Genomic DNA, 21197 nt, shown 5'->3' with positions numbered 1-21197 from the left:
TATATGGTGTAGAAAGGGTAAATGGTGTAGAAAGGGTATATGGTGTAGAAAGGCTATATGGTGTAGAAAGGGTATATGGTGTAGAAAGGGTATATGGTGTAGAAAGGGTATATGGTGTAGAAAGGGTATATGGTGTAGAAAGGGTATATGGTGTAGAAAGGGTATATGGTGTAGAAAGGGTATATGGTGTAGAAAGGCTAAATGGTGTAGAAAGGGTATATGGTGTAGAAAGGGTATATGGTGTAGAAAGGGTATATGGCTAAATGGTAGAAAGGGTATATGGTGTAGAAAGGGTATATGCTGTAGAAAGGGTATATGGTGTAGAAAGGGTATATGGTGTAGAAAGGGTATATGGTGTAGAAAGGGTATATGGTGTAGAAAGGGTATATGGTGTAGAAAGGGTATATGGTGTAGAAAGGGTATATGGTGTAGAAAGGCTAAATGGTGTAGAAAGGGTATATGGTGTAGAAAGGGTATATGGTGTAGAAAGGGTATATGGTGTAGAAAGGGTATATGGTGTAGAAAGGGTATATGGTGTAGAAAGGGTATATGGTGTAGAAAGGCTAAATGGTGTAGAAAGGGTATATGCTGTAGAAAGGGTAAATGGTGTAGAAAGGGTATATGGTGTAGAAAGGGTGTATGCTGTAGAAAGGGTATATGGTGTAGAAAGGGTATATGGTGTAGAAAAGGGTATATATGGTGTAGAAAGGGTATATGCTGTAGAAAGGGTATATGGTGTAGAAAGGGTATATGGTGTAGAAAGGGTGTATGGTGTAGAAAGGGTATATGGTGTAGAAAGGGTATATGGTGTAGAAAGGGTATATGGTGTAGAAAGGGTATATGGTGTAGAAAGGCTAAATGGTGTAGAAAGGGTATATGGTGTAGAAAGGGTATATGGTGTAGAAAGGGTATATGCTGTAGAAAGGGTAAATGGTGTAGAAAGGGTGTATGGTGTAGAAAGGGTATATGGTGTAGAAAGGGTATATGGTGTAGAAAGGGTATATGGTGTAGAAAGGGTATATGGTGTAGAAAGGGTATATGGTGTAGAAAGGGTATATGGTGTAGAAAGGGTATATGGTGTAGAAAAGGGTGTATGGTGTAGAAAGGGTATATGGTGTAGAAAGGGTATATGGTATAGAAAGGGTATATGGTGTAGAAAGGGTATATGGTGTAGAAAGGGTATATGGTGTAGAAAGGCTAAATGGTGTAGAAAGGGTATATGGTGTAGAAAGGGTATATGCTGTAGAAAGGGTATATGCTGTAGAAAGGGTATATGGTGTAGAAAGGGTATATGGTGTAGAAAGGGTATATGGTGTAGAAAGGCTAAATGGTGTAGAAAGGGTATATGGTGTAGAAAGGGTATATTCTGTAGAAAGGGTATATGGTGTAGAAAGGGTATATGGTGTAGAAAGGTATATGGTGTAGAAAGGGTAAATGGTGTAGAAAGGGTATATGGTGTAGAAAGGGTATATGGTGTAGAAAGGGTATATGGTGTAGAAAGGGTATATGGTGTAGAAAGGGTATATGGTGTAGAAAGGGTATATGGTGTAGAAAGGGTATATGGTGTAGAAAGGGTATATGGTGTAGAAAGGGTATATGGTGTAGAAAGGGTATATGGTGTAGAAAGGGTATATGGTGTAGAAAGGGTATATGGTGTAGAAAGGGTATATGGTGTAGAAAGGGTATATGGTGTAGAAAGGGTATATGCTGTAGAAAGGGTATATGGTGTAGAAAGGGTATATGGTGTAGAAAGGGTATATGGTGTAGAAAGGGTATATGGTGTAGAAAGGGTATATGGTGTAGAAAGGGTATATGGTGTAGAAAGGGTATATGGTGTAGAAAGGCTAAATGGTGTAGAAAGGGTATATGGTGTAGAAAGGGTATATGGTGTAGAAAGGGTATATGGTGTAGAAAGGGTGTATGGTGTAGAAAGGGTATATGGTGTAGAAAGGGTATATGGTGTAGAAAGGGTATATGGTGTAGAAAGGCTAAATGGTGTAGAAAGGGTATATGGTGTAGAAAGGGTATATGGTGTAGAAAGGGTATATGGTGTAGAAAGGGTATATGGTGTAGAAAGGGTATATGGTGTAGAAAGGGTATATGGTGTAGAAAAGGGTATATGGTGTAGAAAGGGTATATGGTGTAGAAAGGGTATATGGTGTATAAAGGGTATATGGTGTAGAAAGGGTATATGGTGTAGAAAGGGTATATGGTGTAGAAAGGCTAAATGGTGTAGAAAGGGTATATGGTGTAGAAAGGGTATATGGTGTAGAAAGGGTATATGGTGTAGAAAGGGTATATGGTGTAGAAAGGGTATATGGTGTAGAAAGGGTATATGGTGTAGAAAGGGTATATGGTGTAGAAAGGGTATATGGTGTAGAAAGGGTATATGGTGTAGAAAGGCTAAATGGTGTAGAAAGGGTATATGGTGTAGAAAGGGTATATGGTGTAGAAAGGGTATATGCTGTAGAAAGGGTATATGGTGTAGAAAGGGTATATGGTGTAGAAAGGGTATATGCTGTAGAAAGGGTATATGGTGTAGAAAGGGTATATGGTGTAGAAAGGGCTAAATGGTGTAGAAAGGGTATATGGTGTAGAAAGGGTATATGGTGTAGAAAGGGTATATGGTGTAGAAAGGGTATATGGTGTAGAAAGGGTATATGGTGTAGAAAGGGTATATGGTGTAGAAAGGGTATATGGTGTAGAAAGGGTATATGGTGTAGAAAGGGTATATGGTGTAGAAAGGGTATATGGTGTAGAAAGGGTATATGGTGTAGAAAGGGTATATGGTGTAGGGTATATGGTGTAGAAAGGCTAAATGGTGTAGAAAGGGTATATGGTGTAGAAAGGGTATATGCTGTAGAAAGGGTATATGCTGTAGAAAGGGTATATGGTGTAGAAAGGGTATATGGTGTAGAAAGGGTATATGGTGTAGAAAGGGTATATGGTGTAGAAAGGGTATATGGTGTAGAAAGGGTATATGGTGTAGAAAGGGTATATGGTGTAGAAAGGGTATATGGTGTAGAAAGGGTATAAAGGAAAGGGTAAATGGTGTAGAAAAGGGTATATGGTGTAGAAAGGGTATATGGTGTAGAAAGGGTATATGGTGTAGAAAGGTAAATGGTGTAGAAAGGGTATATGGTGTAGAAAAAGGGTATATGGTGTAGAAAGGGTATATGGTGTAGAAAGGCTAAATGGTGTAGAAAGGGTATATGGTGTAGAAAGGGTATATGGTGTAGAAAGGGTATATGGTGTAGAAAGGGTATATGGTGTAGAAAGGGTATATGGTGTAGAAAGGGTATATGGTGTAGAAAGGGTATATGGTGTAGAAAGGGTATATGGTGTAGAAAGGGTATATGGTGTAGAAAGGGTATATGGTGTAGAAAGGGTATATGGTGTAGAAAGGGTATATGGTGTAGAAAGGGTGTATGGTGTAGAAAGGGTATATGGTGTAGAAAGGGTATATGGTGTAGAAAGGGTATATGGTGTAGAAAGGGTATATGGTGTAGAAAGGGTATATGCTGTAGAAAGGGTATATGGTGTAGAAAAAGGGTGTATGGTGTAGAAAGGGTATATGGTGTAGAAAGGGTATATGGTGTAGAAAGGGTGTATGGTGTAGAAAGGGTATATGGTGTAGAAAGGGTATATGGTGTAGAAAGGGTATATGGTGTAGAAAAATGGTGTAGGTATATGGTGTAGAAAGGGTATATGGTGTAGAAAGGGTATATGGTGTATAAAGGGTATATGGTGTAGAAAGGGTAAATGGTGTAGAAAGGGTATATGGTGTAGAAAGGCTAAATGGTGTAGAAAGGGTATATGGTGTAGAAAGGGTATATGGTGTAGAAAAAAGGGTATATGGTGTAGAAAGGGTATATGGTGTAGAAAGGGTATATGGTGTAGAAAGGGTGTATGGTGTAGAAAGGGTATATGCTGTAGAAAGGGTATATGGTGTAGAAAGGGTATATGGTGTAGAAAGGCTAAATGGTGTAGAAAGGGTATATGGTGTAGAAAGGGTATATGGTGTAGAAAGGGTATATGGTGTAGAAAGGGTATATGGTGTAGAAAGGGTATATGGTGTAGAAAGGGTATATGCTGTAGAAAGGGTATATGGTGTAGAAAGGGTGTATGGTGTAGAAAGGGTATATGGTGTAGAAAGGGTATATGGTGTAGAAAGGGTATATGGTGTAGAAAGGGTATATGGTGTAGAAAGGGTAATATGGTGTAGAAAGGGTATATGGTGTAGAAAAGGGTATATGCTGTAGAAAGGGTATATGGTGTAGAAAGGGTATATGGTGTAGAAAGGGTATATGGTGTAGAAAGGGTATATGGTGTAGAAAGGGTATATGGTGTAGAAAAATGGTGGTATATGCTGTAGAAAGGGTATATGGTGTAGAAAGGGTATATGGTGTAGAAAGGGTATATGGTGTAGAAAGGGTATATGGTGTAGAAAGGGTATATGGTGTAGAAAAGGGTATATGGTGTAGAAAGGCTAAATGGTGTAGAAAGGGTATATGCTGTAGAAAGGGTAAATGGTGTAGAAAGGGTATATGGTGTAGAAAGGCTAAATGGTGTAGAAAGGGTATATGGTGTAGAAAGGGTATATGCTGTAGAAAGGGTATGTGCTGTAGAAAGGGTATATGGTGTAGAAAGGGTATATGGTGTAGAAAGGGTATATGGTGTAGAAAGGGTATATGGTGTAGAAAGGGTATATGGTGTAGAAAGGGTATATGGTGTAGAAAGGGTATATGGTGTAGAAAGGGTATATGGTGTAGAAAGGGTATATGGTGTAGAAAGGGTGTATGGTGTAGAAAGGGTATATGGTGTAGAAAGGGTATATGGTGTAGAAAGGGTATATGGTGTAGAAAGGGTATATGGTGTAGAAAGGGTATATGGTGTAGAAAGGGTATATGGTGTAGAAAAAGGGTATATGGTGTAGAAAGGGTATATGGTGTAGAAAGGGTATATGGTGTAGAAAGGGTGTATGGTGTAGAAAGGGTATATGGTGTAGAAAGGGTATATGCTGTAGAAAGGGTATATGGTGTAGAAAGGGTATATGGTGTAGAAAGGGTATATGGTGTAGAAAGGGTATATGGTGTAGAAATGGTATATGGTGTAGAAAGGGTATATGGTGTAGAAAGGGTATATGGTGTAGAAAGGCTAAATGGTGTAGAAAGGGTATATGGTGTAGAAAGGGTATATGGTGTAGAAAGGGTATATGGTGTAGAAAGGGTATATGGTGTAGAAAGGGTGTATGGTGTAGAAAGGGTATATGGTGTAGAAAGGGTATATGGTGTAGAAAGGGTATATGGTGTAGAAAGGGTAAATGGTGTAGAAAGGGTATATGGTGTAGAAAGGCTAAATGGTGTAGAAAGGGTATATGGTGTAGAAAGGGTATATGGTGTAGAAAGGGTATATGCTGTAGAAAGGGTAAAGGTGTATATGGTGTAGAAAGGGTATATGGTGTAGAAAGGGTATATGGTGTAGAAAAGGGTATATGGTGTAGAAAGGCTAAATGGTGTAGAAAGGGTATATGGTGTAGAAAGGGTATATGCTGTAGAAAGGGTATATGGTGTAGAAAGGGTATATGGTGTAGAAAGGGTATATGGTGTAGAAAGGGTATATGGTGTAGAAAGGGTATATGGTGTAGAAAGGCTAAATGGTGTAGAAAAGGGTATATAGAAAGGGGTGTAGAAAGGGTATATGGTGTAGAAAGGGTATATGGTGTAGAAAGGGTATATGGTGTAGAAAGGGTATATGGTGTAGAAAGGGTATATGGTGTAGAAAGGCTAAATGGTGTATATGGTGTAGAAAGGGTAAATGGTGTAGAAAGGGTATATGGTGTAGAAAGGGTATATGCTGTAGAAAGGGTATATGGTGTAGAAAGGGTATATGGTGTAGAAAGGGTATATGGTATAGAAAGGGTATATGGTGTAGAAAGGGTATATGGTGTAGAAAGGGTATATGGTGTAGAAAAAATGGTGTAGAAAGGCTAATGGTGTAGAAAGGGTATATGGTGTAGAAAGGGTATATGGTGTAGAAAGGGTATATGGTGTAGAAAGGCTAAATGGTGTAGAAAGGGTATATGCTGTAGAAAGGGTAAATGGTGTAGAAAGGGTATATGGTGTAGAAAGGCTAAATGGTGTAGAAAGGGTATATGGTGTAGAAAGGGTATATGGTGTAGAAAGGGTATATGCTGTAGAAAGGGTATGTGCTGTAGAAAGGGTATATGGTGTAGAAATGGTGTAGAAAGGGTATATGGTGTAGAAAGGGTATATGGTGTAGAAAGGGTATATGGTGTAGTAAAAGGGTGTATGGTGTAGAAAAGGGTATATGGTGTAGAAAGGGTATATGGTGTAGAAAGGGTATATGGTGTAGAAAGGGTATATGGTGTAGAAAGGGTATATGGTGTAGAAAGGGTATATGGTGTAGAAAGGGTATATGGTGTAGAAAGGGTATATGGTGTAGAAAGGGTATATGGTGTAGAAAGGGTATATGGTGTAGAAAGGGTATATGGTGTAGAAAGGGTATATGCTGTAGAAAGGGTATATGGTGTAGAAAGGGTATATGGTGTAGAAAGGGTATATGGTGTAGAAAAGGGTATATGGTGTAGAAAGGGTATATGGTGTAGAAAGGGTATATGGTGTAGAAAGGGTATATGGTGTAGAAAGGGTATATGGTGTAGAAAAGGGTATATGGTGTAGAAAGGGTATATGGTGTAGAAAGGGTATATGGTGTAGAAAGGCTAAATGGTGTAGAAAGGGTATATGGTGTAGAAAGGGTATATGCTGTAGAAAGGGTATATGGTGTAGAAAGGGTATATGGTGTAGAAAGGGTATATGGTGTAGAAAGGGTATGGTGTAGAAAAGGTATATGGTGTAGAAAGGGTATATGGTGTAGAAAGGGTATATGGTGTAGAAAGGGTATATGGTGTAGAAAGGGTATATGGTGTAGAAAGGGTATATGGTGTAGAAAGGCTAAATGGTGTAGAAAGGGTATATGGTGTAGAAAGGGTATATGCTGTAGAAAGGGTATATGGTGTAGAAAGGGTATATGGTGTAGAAAGGCTAAATGGTGTAGAAAGGGTATATGGTGTAGAAAGGGTATATGCTGTAGAAAGGGTATATGGTGTAGAAAGGGTATATGGTGTAGAAAGGCTAAATGGTGTAGAAAGGGTATATGGTGTAGAAAGGGTATATGGTGTAGAAAGGGTATATGGTGTAGAAAGGCTAAATGGTGTAGAAAGGGTATATGGTGTAGAAAGGGTATATGGTGTAGAAAGGGTATATGGTGTAGAAAGGGTAAATGGTGTAGAAAGGGTATATGGTGTAGAAAGGCTAAATGGTGTAGAAAGGGTATATGGTGTAGAAAGGGTATATGGTGTAGAAAGGGTATATGGTGTAGAAAGGGTATATGGTGTAGAAAGGGTATATGGTGTAGAAAGGGTATATGGTGTAGAAAGGGTATATGGTGTAGAAAGGGTATATGGTGTAGAAAGGGTATATGGTGTAGAAAGGTTATATGGTGTAGAAAGGGTGTATGGTGTAGAAAGGGTATATGGTGTAGAAAGGGTATATGGTGTAGAAAGGGTATATGGTGTAGAAAAAGAAAGGGTATATGGTGTAGAAAGGGTATATGGTGTAGAAAGGGTATATGGTGTAGAAAGGGTATATGCTGTAGAAAGGGTATATGGTGTAGAAAGGGTATATGGTGTAGAAAGGGTATATGGTGTAGAAAGGGTATATGGTGTAGAAATGGTATATGGTGTAGAAAGGGTAAATGGTGTAGAAAGGGTATATGGTGTAGAAAGGCTAAATGGTGTAGAAAGGGTATATGGTGTAGAAAGGGTATATGGTGTAGAAAGGGTATATGGTGTAGAAAGGGTGTATGGTGTAGAAAGGGTATATGGTGTAGAAAGGGTATATGGTGTAGAAAGGGTATATGGTGTAGAAAGGCTAAATGGTGTAGAAAGGGTATATGGTGTAGAAAGGGTATATGGTGTAGAAAGGGTATATGGTGTAGAAAGGGTATATGGTGTAGAAAGGTTATATGCTGTAGAAAGGGTATACGGTGTAGAAAGGGTATACGGTGTAGAAATGGTATATGGTGTAGAAAGGGTATATGGTGTAGAAATGGTATATGGTGTAGAAAGGGTAAATGGTGTAGAAAGGGTATATGGTGTAGAAAGGCTAAATGGTGTAGAAAGGGTATATGGTGTAGAAAGGGTATATGGTGTAGAAAGGGTATATGCTGTAGAAAGGGTAAATGGTGTAGAAAGGGTGTATGGTGTAGAAAGGGTATATGGTGTAGAAAGGGTATATGGTGTAGAAAGGCTATATGGTGTAGAAAGGGTATATGGTGTAGAAAGGGTATATGGTGTAGAAAGGGTATATGGTGTAGAAAGGGTATATGGTGTAGAAAGGGTATATGGTGTAGAAAGGGTATATGCTGTAGAAAGGGTATATGGTGTAGAAAGAAATATGGTGTATATGGTGTAGAAAGGGTGTATGGTGTAGAAAGGGTATATGGTGTAGAAAGGGTATATGGTGTAGAAAGGGTATATGCTGTAGAAAGGGTAAATGGTGTAGAAAGGGTGTATGGTGTAGAAAGGGTATATGGTGTAAAAGGCTAAATGGTGTAGAAAGGGTATATGGTGTAGAAAGGGTATATGGTGTAGAAAGGGTATATGCTGTAGAAAGGGTAAATGGTGTAGAAAGGGTGTATGGTGTAGAAAGGGTATATGGTGTAGAAAGGGTATATGGTGTAGAAAGGGTATATGGTGTAGAAAGGGTATATGGTGTAGAAAGGGTATATGCTGTAGAAAGGGTATATGGTGTAGAAAGGGTATATGGTGTAGAAAGGGTGTATGGTGTAGAAAGGGTATATGGTGTAGAAAGGGTATATGGTATAGAAAGGGTATATGGTGTAGAAAGGGTATATGGTGTAGAAAGGGTATATGGTGTAGAAAGGCTAAATGGTGTAGAAAGGGTATATGGTGTAGAAAGGGTATATGCTGTAGAAAGGGTATATGCTGTAGAAAGGGTATATGGTGTAGAAAGGGTATATGGTGTAGAAAGGGTATATGGTGTAGAAAGGCTAAATGGTGTAGAAAGGGTATATGGTGTAGAAAGGGTATATTCTGTAGAAAGGGTATATGGTGTAGAAAGGGTATATGGTGTAGAAAGGCTAAATGGTGTAGAAAGGGTGTATGGTGTAGAAAGGGTATATGGTGTAGAAAGGGTATATGGTGTAGAAAGGGTATATGGTGTAGAAAGGCTATATGGTGTAGAAAGGGTATATGGTGTAGAAAGGGTATATGGTGTAGAAAGGGTATATGGTGTAGAAAGGGTATATGGTGTAGAAAGGGTATATGCTGCAGAAAGGGTATATGGTGTAGAAAGGGTATACGGTGTAGAAATGGTATATGGTGTAGAAAGGGTATATGGTGTAGAAATGGTATATGGTGTAGAAAGGGTAAATGGTGTAGAAAGGGTATATGGTGTAGAAAGGCTAAATGGTGTAGAAAGGGTATATGGTGTAGAAAGGGTATATGGTGTAGAAAGGGTATATGGTGTAGAAAGGGTATATGGTGTAGAAAGGGTATATGGTGTAGAAAGGCTAAATGGTGTAGAAAGGGTATATGGTGTAGAAAGGGTATATGGTGTAGAAAGGGTATATGGTGTAGAAAGGGTATATGGTGTAGAAAGGGTATATGGTGTAGAAAGGGTATATGGTGTAGAAAGGGTATATGGTGTAGAAAGGGTATATGGTGTAGAAAGGGTATATGGGTATATGGTGTAGAAAGGGTATATGGTGTAGAAAGGGTATATGGTGTAGAAAGGGTAAATGGTGTAGAAAGGGTATATGGTGTAGAAAGGCTAAATGGTGTAGAAAAAGGGTATATGGTGTAGAAAGGGTATATAGTGTAGAAAGGGTATATGCTGTAGAAAGGGTAAATGGTGTAGAAAGGGTGTATGGTGTAGAAAGGGTATATGCTGTAGAAAGGGTATATGCTGTAGAAAGGGTATATGGTGTAGAAAGGGTATACGGTGTAGAAATGGTATATGGTGTAGAAAGGGTATATGGTGTATAAATGGTATATGGTGTAGAAAGGGTAAATGGTGTAGAAAGGGTATATGGTGTAGAAAGGCTAAATGGTGTAGAAAGGGTATATGGTGTAGAAAGGGTATATGGTGTAGAAAGGGTATATGGTGTAGAAAGGTGTATGGTGTAGAAAGGGTATATGGTGTAGAAAGGGTATATGGTGTAGAAAGGGTATATGGTGTAGAAAGGGTAAATGGTGTAGAAAGGGTATATGGTGTAGAAAGGCTAAATGGTGTAGAAAGGGTATATGGTGTAGAAAGGGTATATGGTGTAGAAAGGGTATATGGTGTAGAAAGGGTAAATGGTGTAGAAAGGGTATATGGTGTAGAAAGGGTATATGCTGTAGAAAGGGTATATGGTGTAGAAAGGGTATATGGTGTAGAAAGGCTAAATGGTGTAGAAAGGGTATATGGTGTAGAAAGGGTATATGGTGTAGAAAGGCTAAATGGTGTAGAAAGGGTATATGGTGTAGAAAGGGTATATGCTGTAGAAAGGGTATGTGCTGTAGAAAGGGTATATGGTGTAGAAAGGGTATATGGTGTAGAAAGGGTATATGGTGTAGAAAGGCTAAATGGTGTAGAAAGGGTATATGGTGTAGAAAGGGTATATGCTGTAGAAAGGGTATATGCTGTAGAAAGGGTATATGCTGTAGAAAGGGTATATGGTGTAGAAAGGGTATATGGTGTAGAAAGGGTATATGGTGTAGAAAGGGTATATGCTGTAGAAAGGGTATATGGTGTAGAAAGGGTATATGGTGTAGAAAGGCTAAATGGTGTAGAAAGGGTATATGGTGTAGAAAGGGTATATGGTGTAGAAAGGGTATATGGTGTAGAAAGGGTGTATGGTGTAGAAAAAGGGTATATGGTGTAGAAAGGGTATATGCTGTAGAAAGGGTATATGGTGTAGAAAGGGTATATGGTGTAGAAAGGGTATATGGTATAGAAAGGGTATATGGTGTAGAAAGGGTATATGGTGTAGAAAGGGTATATGCTGTAGAAAGGGTATATGGTGTAGAAAGGGTGTATGGTGTAGAAAGGGTATATGGTGTAGAAAGGGTATATGGTGTAGAAAGGGTGTATGGTGTAGAAAGGGTATATGGTGTAGAAAGGGTATATGCTGTAGAAAGGGTATATGGTGTAGAAAGGGTATATGGTGTAGAAAGGGTATATGGTGTAGAAAGGGTATATGGTGTAGAAAGGCTAAATGGTGTAGAAAGGGTATATGGTGTAGAAAGGGTATATGCTGTAGAAAGGGTATATGGTGTAGAAAGGGTGTATGGTGTAGAAAGGGTATATGGTGTAGAAAGGGTATATGGTGTAGAAAGGGGGTGTATGGTGTAGAAAGGGTATATGGTGTAGAAAGGGTATATGGTGTAGAAAGGGTATATGGTGTAGAAAGGGTATATGGTGTAGAAAGGGTATATGGTGTAGAAAGGGTATATGGTGTAGAAAGGCTAAATGGTGTAGAAAGGGTATATGCTGTAGAAAGGGTATATGGTGTAGAAAGGGTATATGGTGTAGAAAGGCTAAATGGTGTAGAAAGGGTATATGGTGTAGAAAGGGTATATGCTGTAGAAAGGGTATATGGTGTAGAAAGGGTATATGGTGTAGAAAGGCTAAATGGTGTAGAAAGGGTATATGGTGTAGAAAGGGTATATGGTGTAGAAAGGGTATATGGTGTAGAAAGGCTAAATGGTGTAGAAAGGGTATATGGTGTAGAAAGGGTATATGGTGTAGAAAGGCTAAATGGTGTAGAAAGGGTATATGCTGTAGAAAGGGTAAATGGTGTAGAAAGGGTATATGGTGTAGAAAGGCTAAATGGTGTAGAAAGGGTATATGGTGTAGAAAGGGTGGTGTAGAAAGGGTATATGGTGTAGAAAGGGTATATGGTGTAGAAAGGGTATATGCTGTAGAAAGGGTATATGGTGTAGAAAGGATGTATGGTGTAGAAAGGGTATATGGTGTAGAAAGGGTATATGCTGTAGAAAGGGTATATGGTGTAGAAAGGGTATATGGTGTAGAAAGGGTATATGGTGTAGAAAGGGTATATGGTGTAGAAAGGGTATATGGTGTAGAAAGGGTGTATGGTGTAGAAAGGGTATATGGTGTAGAAAGGGTATATGGTGTAGAAAGGGTGGTGTAGAAAGGGTATATGGTGTAGAAAGCGTATATGGTGTAGAAAGGGTATATGGTGTAGAAAGGGAAAGGGTATATGGTGTAGAAAGGGTATATGCTGTAGAAAGGGTATATGCTGTAGAAAGGGTATATGGTGTAGAAAGGGTATATGGTGTAGAAAATATGGTGTAGAAAGGGTATATGGTGTAGAAAGGGTATATGGTGTAGAAAGGGTATATGCTGTAGAAAGGGTATATGCTGTAGAAAGGGTATATGGTGTAGAAAGGGTATATGGTGTAGAAAGGGTATATGGTGTAGAAAGGGTATATGCTGTAGAAAGGGTATATGGTGTAGAAAGGGTGTATGCTGTAGAAAGGGTATATGGTGTAGAAAGGGTATATGGTGTAGAAAGGGTATATGCTGTAGAAAGGGTATATGCTGTAGAAAGGGTATATGGTGTAGAAAGGGTATATGGTGTAGAAAGGGTATATAGTGTAGAAAGGGTATACGGTGAATGTATGTAACACCGGTAATGGTCTAATGTGTGTTCTATTTACAGTATCAGCACACTTCGAAAATCAGACGCTTGGAGGGCCATTTGGAGAGGGTTGTTTTTGTGTGTATTGTGTGGGTTTGCATGTGTGTGAGCATGTGCATTTATGTAAGTGTGTGTGTGTGAGAGAGAGAGAAATTTGAGAGATGAATTCATACACTCTCTATGCTAATAGTATGGCTGTAGGGGTATTTGCATGTATGAGTGTGTCACACAACCCAGATGCTTATGTCAAGAATGAAAGAAAGATGGCTAAAACATCAGGCATTATGTGCTTTATAAAGGCTTTAGGACAAATCCTGATGGTAATCAAGACTGTTCCGCTTTGACTCTTCCATGGCCGTCCCTTGATTACCTTTTAGCCTTCTACTTTGTTGTTCCTCTGTCTCCTTTCGCTTCCTATTTCTGTCTTAATCCTCCTAATTTAATTCTCCCTTGATCCTCTCTCTTTCCCTTCATTCCCCTCCTCTCTCTCTCTCTCTCTCTCTCTCTCTCTCTCTCTCTCTCTCTCTCTCTGTGTCCACAGCTGCAGTCGTTTCTGCAAGTGAACATCAGCCAGGTACATGTGGATGAGTGTGCCAACACAGACTGTGGCGGCAGCGGCGGCTGCTCCAACGTGCTGAGCGTCAGCGACACGCCCACTGTGGTGGATTCTGGGAGCCTGTCACTGGTGTCGGTGACGGTGGAATCCACGGCAGTATGCAGCTGCTCCGGTAGAGAACACGTCCACAAGATCTGTTCCTCCTATCCCAGAAACCCCTGCTTCAACGGGGGCATCTGTGTCGACACTCAGAGCGGGTACAGGTGAGGAAGAAGTCATACCACCTGCAGTGAAATGTTCACAGAGGAGAAGGGGTTTAATTGTGTTTACAGTTGTGCACGGGTGAGCGGAGGTGTCAAAAAACAGCAAATAGCCTTTGGCAGCCTGACCTTTTAGCAGTCACGAGGGTGGGGGAAGGGGAGGGAAGGCTCAGATCTGTTGTTTCCCTGTTGAGATAGTGATGGTTACCTGGAGTTTTCAACAGATAGATGAGAATGAATACCTGGTAGGAGAATGCTTTATGAATGAGAGTGAGGGCTATGTGTGGGAGAGGAATCAATAAGTCAACTAATACTTAAATCTTGCTAGAGGGATGAAACTCTATGAAAGTATTTGGCCAAAAACAGGCAAGTGGCGCCGTGCGCTCGCTCGCTCGCTCACACCAATGCTGTGCCGGTGCTGAATGATAGATCAAGTGAAAGCTTTCAAAAGGATCCAAGCCCCTCTTTGTGAGTCTCATCACTTAACCTACCTCCAAGACTTCTCACAAATATGAGGTACACAGCTTTTAGCCTTTTTCTCCAATTATCCAGAGCCAATAATGCTATTGATTTTCTTCACTGGGTAACAATACCCAAACAGAGAGGAGAATAACAATCCATTTTACACGGAGGGCGAGAGGGGTAATGGTGAGGAGGAGAGAGTGCAGCAAAGTCATTTGGTACAGGGGTTGGAAGGTGAGGTGGGGGTGAGGGGTCGGGTTAGACAACCAGAAAACATAGCCGAGGCTGTTTAAATAACCTCGTTAGCCACGCCTGATTATTCTGCTTCATCTCTAATTGAACAGAGTTAAACCATGTCCACAGGTCTCACCTCTCTCTCTGGCTCTCTCTCTCTGGCTCTCTCTCTCTCTCGCCGGCCAGGCCTTTGATGTCTTTCCGACCTGGGCTCAGCTCACTGCTGTAATCCCAGCGGTGGTTGTTTAGGAGAGAAGCTTTAGCTTCAGTACTGAGCTCTGTGTTCTACCGTACAGCAGCCATGTTGCAGTGCCATGTGTCTGGCGCCTCGTGTTCCTCTCTGCTCCTCTCACCTCCTCTACCTCTCTCCCCCAGTGCCTCTCTGTTTTTGGTTCCCTCTTGGTCCTCCTGAATGAATTTCATAGTTGTGCTCTGAATGTCTGAGCGAGCTCAACATCAAGCTAAATACTTCTGGGATCGTGTTGAGGAGGAAGGCTAAACGCCGCCGGTGATGTGGGGGGAATTTTCTTTAATCTAATGATCTTTGTGATTAAAAATGCAAAGGAAATGAACACGTCGAAAATGCCAACCTGGCCGCTACACGAAAGGAGGTATTTAAAAGGGAATGATGCATGTTTTATCATACGTCTGTGTATATTTTTGTTAGGGTGTTTGCAATGCGGAAGTGCACTTAAATAACAGTGCACAAACAATTTAATGAGAGCTCGAGATCATTTAAAAAATATATATATTTCATCTCTGAGAATTCATGCAACACTTTATTTTCTGATGCAATTCTGTGTCAACCAGATTGTACACATGCACTGTGGAGACCACTTAGGTACAATAAAACTGGAGACTGTCCTACTGTTTTTTAAATTTTTTATTAATCTACTCACGTTCACAAATGCCGAGTTGCATCCAGTTTATACGGACCATCCAAAGTCATCCAAAATCATGGCAGACATGGGATACATTTTAAAATGATGTATCTTTGGCTGTGAGTGATGAAAGAAAATGTGGCCTCCAAATCTGACCGTGTATAGAAATGGTCATTCTGGGCCAGGAGTCAGTTAAACTGCAGTACCGAAGCCAAACTGTAGGAGCAGTCAAAACCGTGCTTCTTGACCAGTAACCTGACCCCTTTTGGTGGTGACACATAAACGACTACACTGCTGTGTGTCTACACTGCTGTGGGTCTACACTGCTGTGTGTCTACACTGCTGTGTGTCTACACTGCTGTGAACTCTGTGAGCAGAATCAGAATCACCATATTTACTAAGGCACTGCTCTGAGGAGGTGTTGGCCATTCCTCCTGTGGGTTTCACGTGTGCAGACTTATGATCCCACGGACGTCCACACAGTCACATGATACTTCAGTTGGAGCACGCTGACAGACGTATAACGTTAGTCTCCTGACTGAGCTAGAGAGAGAGAGGACGAAGGAGGATGACAGAGACACACACATACACACACACACACACACATCCCGTGCAAACACACACATCGAAAGTCCCCCGTTTGAAATCCACTGGCATTGTTAGTTCATATTCAGAGGTAATCTGCTGCTGATTTGGTGTTCATGTCTAGAAAGGAGGTGTATAAGGATGTTCCTGAAAAAATTGCCAGACATCTTGCCCAAAATTTGAACATATGCCCAAATGCTCTTCCTGGAATTGTCCATCCTGCTTCCCTTTGAAACACGAAAGGAGAAGCAATTTAATTTGGTTCTCTGCTGTTTAATTAAAAGAAGAAAGTAAACCCAGGATTTGTGTCTAGTTGGACGTACTAAGCGTGTAATGTGCCTTGCCATTGGTCCGTACCAGAATGATTTATGCAGCCAACCCAGAGTTAATCCCAGCTCTCTCTCTGTTGCAGACACATATTGGCTTCTAACAGTTGAACTGACATTGCCAGATTGGCCCAAACACAGGATAAAGTTGTTGATGTGTCAGAACAGAAGAGTCTCCTTGTTGATGACAAGTTGTCCTTGTAGAACTCACATTCCTCCGCTTATATTATAACTGAAAAGCCAAGAACTTAAAAAGCTGTGAAGCATTTTGAATCTGTGAATGTAGCGAACAATTAACCATGTTAATAGAAATTCCTCACATTATACGTATTCAATTATGACATTTCTACGATTATTGTTTCCACTAGAGAATGTCTTTATAACTGAAGGTCAATGTCATCCTCTGCAGGCTTGGGTGTGTGAAACCGTTCAAAGACAAACACAAGCCTGGTAATAGATATGAGACAGAGGCAGTGGACGGTTGCTGAGCAGAGCACAGAGCCCTGGCCTGGTTTATCACTAGGCGTTGAGCACACGGATGTCGAACTGCGCAGATGCGTAGAGATCCCCAGCGACACAGCGCAGAGATTTAAGATTTAAGAAACAACATGTAGATAATCGTGGCGGCCAGGATTAATAGCGGGATTTGAAAATGGAGGGCAGGGGAGATTACTTGGTCCCGAACGCTAACAAATAACATTCCCGTGTGCAAGCAAAGAACAGGAAATGAGCAAAGGGAGAAAAAAACTCAAGTACAGTAAGAGGATTGGGGTTGAGGCCATCGTGGCTGAAATCATGTTCCTGATATCTCTGAGGGGATAAATGAGTGAGATAATTCCCTGAGACTGGGTGAATTGTTTCCAAACGGACAGATAAGGTAGGTCAAGTTTCCAGTGTATTGTCTTGAGTCCCCCTCTTTACATCTCCTTCTCTCTACAGCCTTATCTCTCCGGAGCCTATAGGACCTTCATCAGAACCAGTGCTCCTAGAGCTCCCAGACCAAACTTCCTTTCATTCTTCTGCATCACGGTCGTGACCCCAATGTTGTTGGGAACAGAACAGCCCGACGTACTGATCTGCAACGTTCACCACCTGCTGTTGTTCTCTCCCCTATAGTATAATAACGTCTGCTATTTAGCAGAGGCTTTTATCCAAAGCGACTTACAGTCAGGTTTGCATACAGTCCTCTCTCCTCTCTCCCTTTTTGGCTATGGTGTGCCTTCTAAACGTGGGGTGTATAGCTTTGATTACTGTGCCTGGTTATTAGAAGAAGCATGTTATTGTGTTAGCGCACGGCCCGCCTGTCTGTTTCTCTCCTCCTGCATTTGCATGTCTGCCAGGTGCCAGGGGGGACTATCATTTCTGACAGTCTCTCCTTTTCAATCTGGGTTCAGAGCAGAGACGGGGAAATGGGAAATACTAAATGCAAGAGTGTCGGATGTGGCAGCCGGGAGCTCTTCTCTCTCTCTTCGCAGCACACAAATGAGAGAGGAACGAAACGAAGGGAGCATGGCGGCCTGGAAGACTATTATTAGGCTGCTGTGAGTAGGGTGATGGAGAGGGAACCGGCCGAGAAAATAGCTGGGCTTCTGACTAAACTAACTAGAGAAAGCCACACTTGATTGATGCCACAGGATTGCCCGTGTGTGGGTGTGCCAGCTATATTAGCTGTCTCCACAACAGGTGGATACAGTGGGGTTGTGTGTGTGTGTGTGTGTATGTGTGTGTGTGTGTGTGTGTGTGCGTGTGCGTGCGTGTGTGTGTGTGTGACAAAGGAAGACTGAATGAAGGAAAAGGGATGACTGAATAACCGGAGGGAGGAGTACAGCTGTGCTCGGTTGCTATGTTGTTAATAGTGATGGATTCTCCCTATGGTACAGATGATAATGAGAACATCTGCATGAGATGTGGAGTGTCTCGCAGAAGGAAATCACTAGAGGCGAAACAGTAGTGGGAGAGCATGACAGACAGAGAGAGAGAAAGCTGAAATATAGTGTTCTCCAGATTGTGAGCAGTCCTTGGGGGCTAATATAGACTGCTAGATGCTTAGTTGGGATGTACACTCACAATCTTTAGTTGTTATGCAATTGAGAACAATTAGAAGCAAATTGTGTGTGTTTGCGTGCGCGCGACTGCTAGTGTGTGTGCGTGCGTGTGTGTGCATGTGTGTGTGTGTGTGCGTGCGTGCGCGCGCGTGTGTGTGTGTGTGTGTGACTGACTGTTGTGTGGTTAAGCAGAAGCAGGCCATCCCATCCCGGCCTCAGCAGGGACATCCTGATAGAGCAGTCTTGCGTGATAAATGAGGGAATAACTCAATTGCTTTGTGTTATTCTTATTGTGATGTTCCTCCTCCTTGTTATTTTGCCCTAGATGCCAGTGCCCTGCGCAGTTCGAGGGGCCAGAGTGCCAGCAGACCAAACACAGTTTCCATGGCAACGGCTATGCCTGGTTTCCTCCCATAAGGCCTTGCTTCGAGAGCCGTCTCTCCCTGGAGTTCATCACGGAGGTTGCAGATGGTCTGCTGCTCTACAGCGGGCCCCTGGCCCAGCTACAGCCCTGGGACCTTGAGGACTTCATGGCCATAGGTAATATATCTACTTATCTACTCACAGAGGAGGGGGACAGGAATACAGGATAGAGGAGAGACAGGGTAGAAGGGAGGGGCAGCGCATGCATACGTCAGTGTGTGAGTGCTGGTAATTGTGTTTGAGGTACGCTGTGATGGCGCGATAGAGATAAGAAGGTTGCATGAGGCAGAAATGCTCAAATTGTCCTCTACACAACTCTGTCTGAATTTGCTGGTTTAAAATAAACAAGACTACTAAGGTTCTTTTTACATGGAGATTTGTTGTGCCAACGCTGCCAAATTAGTTTGGGGGTGGAGGGGATTCTTTGAAGGGGGGTCAGCTTCAGCCTACACACAGCTCCTGAGGCCTTTAATGAGTGTACACTTGGTGGTAAAGGCTGATCTGTGTGTGTGTGTGTGTGTGTGTGACAGCATCAGGTCTTTAGGGGTTAATGAGGGTCTCGTTATGAAAGTAAAGGCTTATTTGTCATTCATTCCAGAATGTAATTACAACGGGGTGTGCATATTTAGAGCTTTAATGAACTTGTTGAGCTGCGTGGACGTGCTTAGCATACATTCTCAAGTTAAGGCCTGGAGTAAATAACATACGATGTTTGTGTGTACGTGTTTGTGGCTCCATTCCACATTATGTCTGCTTTCGAGTATTAGCACTCGATTCAATGCTGGAAGACATTTTGTGTGTGCGTGCGTGCGTGTGCGTGCGTGCGTGCGTGCGTGCGTGTGTGTGTGTGTGTGTGTGTGTGTGTGTGTGTGTGTGTGTTTGAATGGGAAACAAAGGAGAAAGGATACAGAAGAAGTTTCAAAGTTTTTTTTGCCACATGCACAGGACAGTCTTCAGTCTGCAGTCTCAACCGTCTCAACACGATGCATAGTTAGTGTGTTGTACTGTGAAGATGTAAAGATGTCTGCAGTCTCAACCGTCTCAACACGATGCATAGTTAGTGTGTTGTACTGTGAAGATGTAAAGATGTCTGCAGTCTCAACCATCTCAACACGATGCATAGTTAGTGTGTTGTACTGTGAAGATGTAAAGATGTCTGCAGTCTCAACCGTCTCAACACGATGCATAGTTAGTGTGTTGTACTGTGAAGATGTAAAGATGTCTGCAGTCTCAACCGTCTCAACACGATGCATAGTTAGTGTGTTGTACTGTGAAGATGTAAAGATGTCTGCAGTCTCAACCGTCTCAACACGATGCATAGTTAGTGTGTTGTACTGTGAAGATGTAAAGGTGTCTGCAGTCTCAACCGTCTCAACACGATGCATAGTTAGTGTGTTGTACTGTGAAGATGTAAAGATGTCTGCAGTCTCAACCGTCTCAACACGATGCATAGTTAGTGTGTTGTACTGTGAAGATGTAAATGTGTCTGCAGTCTCAACCGTCTCAACACGATGCATAGTTAGTGTGTTGTACTGTGAAGATGTAAAGCTGTCTGCAGTCTCAACCGTCTCAACACGATGCATAGTTAGTGTGTTGTACTGTGAAGATGTAAATGTGTCTGCAGTCTCAACCGTCTCAACACGATGCATAGTTAGTGTGTTGTACTGTGAAGATGTAAAGATGTCTGCAGTCTCAACCGTCTCAACACGATGCATAGTTAGTGTGTTGTACTGTGAAGATGTAAAGATGTCTGCAGATGTTGCAGTGAGTCAGGGTTTCCCAAACGCGGTCCTGGGGCCCTTCCTGGGTGCACGTTTTGGTTTTTGCCATAGCACCACACAGCTGTTTCAAATAATCAACGTCCACAGCCTCACAGCTGTGGATGTTGAAGAGAGAAGAGAGACCAAATCCAACAAAAGTCTGCGTCACATGAGCTTCCTATCCTTAATCCAGCACTGTGCCAGAGAGGACAGAGATAGTGACAGGGAAGACAGAGAGGGATGAATAGAGCATGGATATGAGTGGAAGGCTGAGCAAGATGTGTGGAACATTTTAGAATTGTAGGAGGGAGATATGGCAGAAAGGCAGAGTGGAGATGGCAAGTGTATACGGCTGAGACTTAAAGTGAGAAACAGACAATAACAGTTCAGCCTGACGTCTCTATATTACTCTCACCCACAGGTTGACTGTGTCAAACCTTGTTATTTCTCGCTGTTTAGCAGTGCAACCTATTAAACCTTCTGATTTCCCACAGCTTCCCGGCCCGAATCTCCTTATTAAAGACGTTGAACCTGCATCCTGCAGCCCTGCCCACTCACTGTCTGTTCTCCGCTGTGCTTTACCTTGCTGTGCTGTTTATCCCCCCCATGGGCCTTTGTACCAAGCATGTGGCATAGCACAGACCTACCTCTGCAAAACACCCCTGCATGTCCTACATTCTCTGCTGTTCCCCTGGGATTAAAAGCCCAATTTAGCCATTTGTACATTATATCAATATCTAATCATTTCTGGATAACAATTATTATGTAGCTTACTGTAGTAGAAATAAACAAAAACAGCTTTTTAGCAAAAAACGACCGTATTTCTCAAGCAATAATTTTGCTAGGACTCTCTGGGAGTTGTCTGAGTGGGGAGGGGAAATTGAAAACCAGCTGTTATTGGCAGAGAGGTTT

The 21197-nt window shown here is 41.7% G+C and overlaps 1 protein-coding gene across 1 annotated transcript in view; it reads left to right on the top strand.

The window, feature by feature from the left end:
- Positions 1 to 21197, top strand: part of LOC115112741 (neural-cadherin-like) — a 231134-nt gene that overhangs the window by 169348 nt on the left and 40589 nt on the right. Inside the window, exons 22-23 of the mRNA XM_065013013.1 lie at positions 13295 to 13572; positions 18428 to 18642. Coding sequence (XP_064869085.1) covers positions 13295 to 13572; positions 18428 to 18642 — 493 coding nt within the window. The remainder of the gene's footprint in view (positions 1 to 13294; positions 13573 to 18427; positions 18643 to 21197) is intronic.

This window comes from Oncorhynchus nerka, linkage group LG28 (assembly GCF_034236695.1).
Source record: "Oncorhynchus nerka isolate Pitt River linkage group LG28, Oner_Uvic_2.0, whole genome shotgun sequence".
NCBI classification, from domain to species: domain Eukaryota; kingdom Metazoa; phylum Chordata; class Actinopteri; order Salmoniformes; family Salmonidae; genus Oncorhynchus; species Oncorhynchus nerka.
The sequence above is the reverse complement of the archived record's forward strand: the minus strand, read 5'-3'. Positions and strand labels throughout refer to the sequence as shown.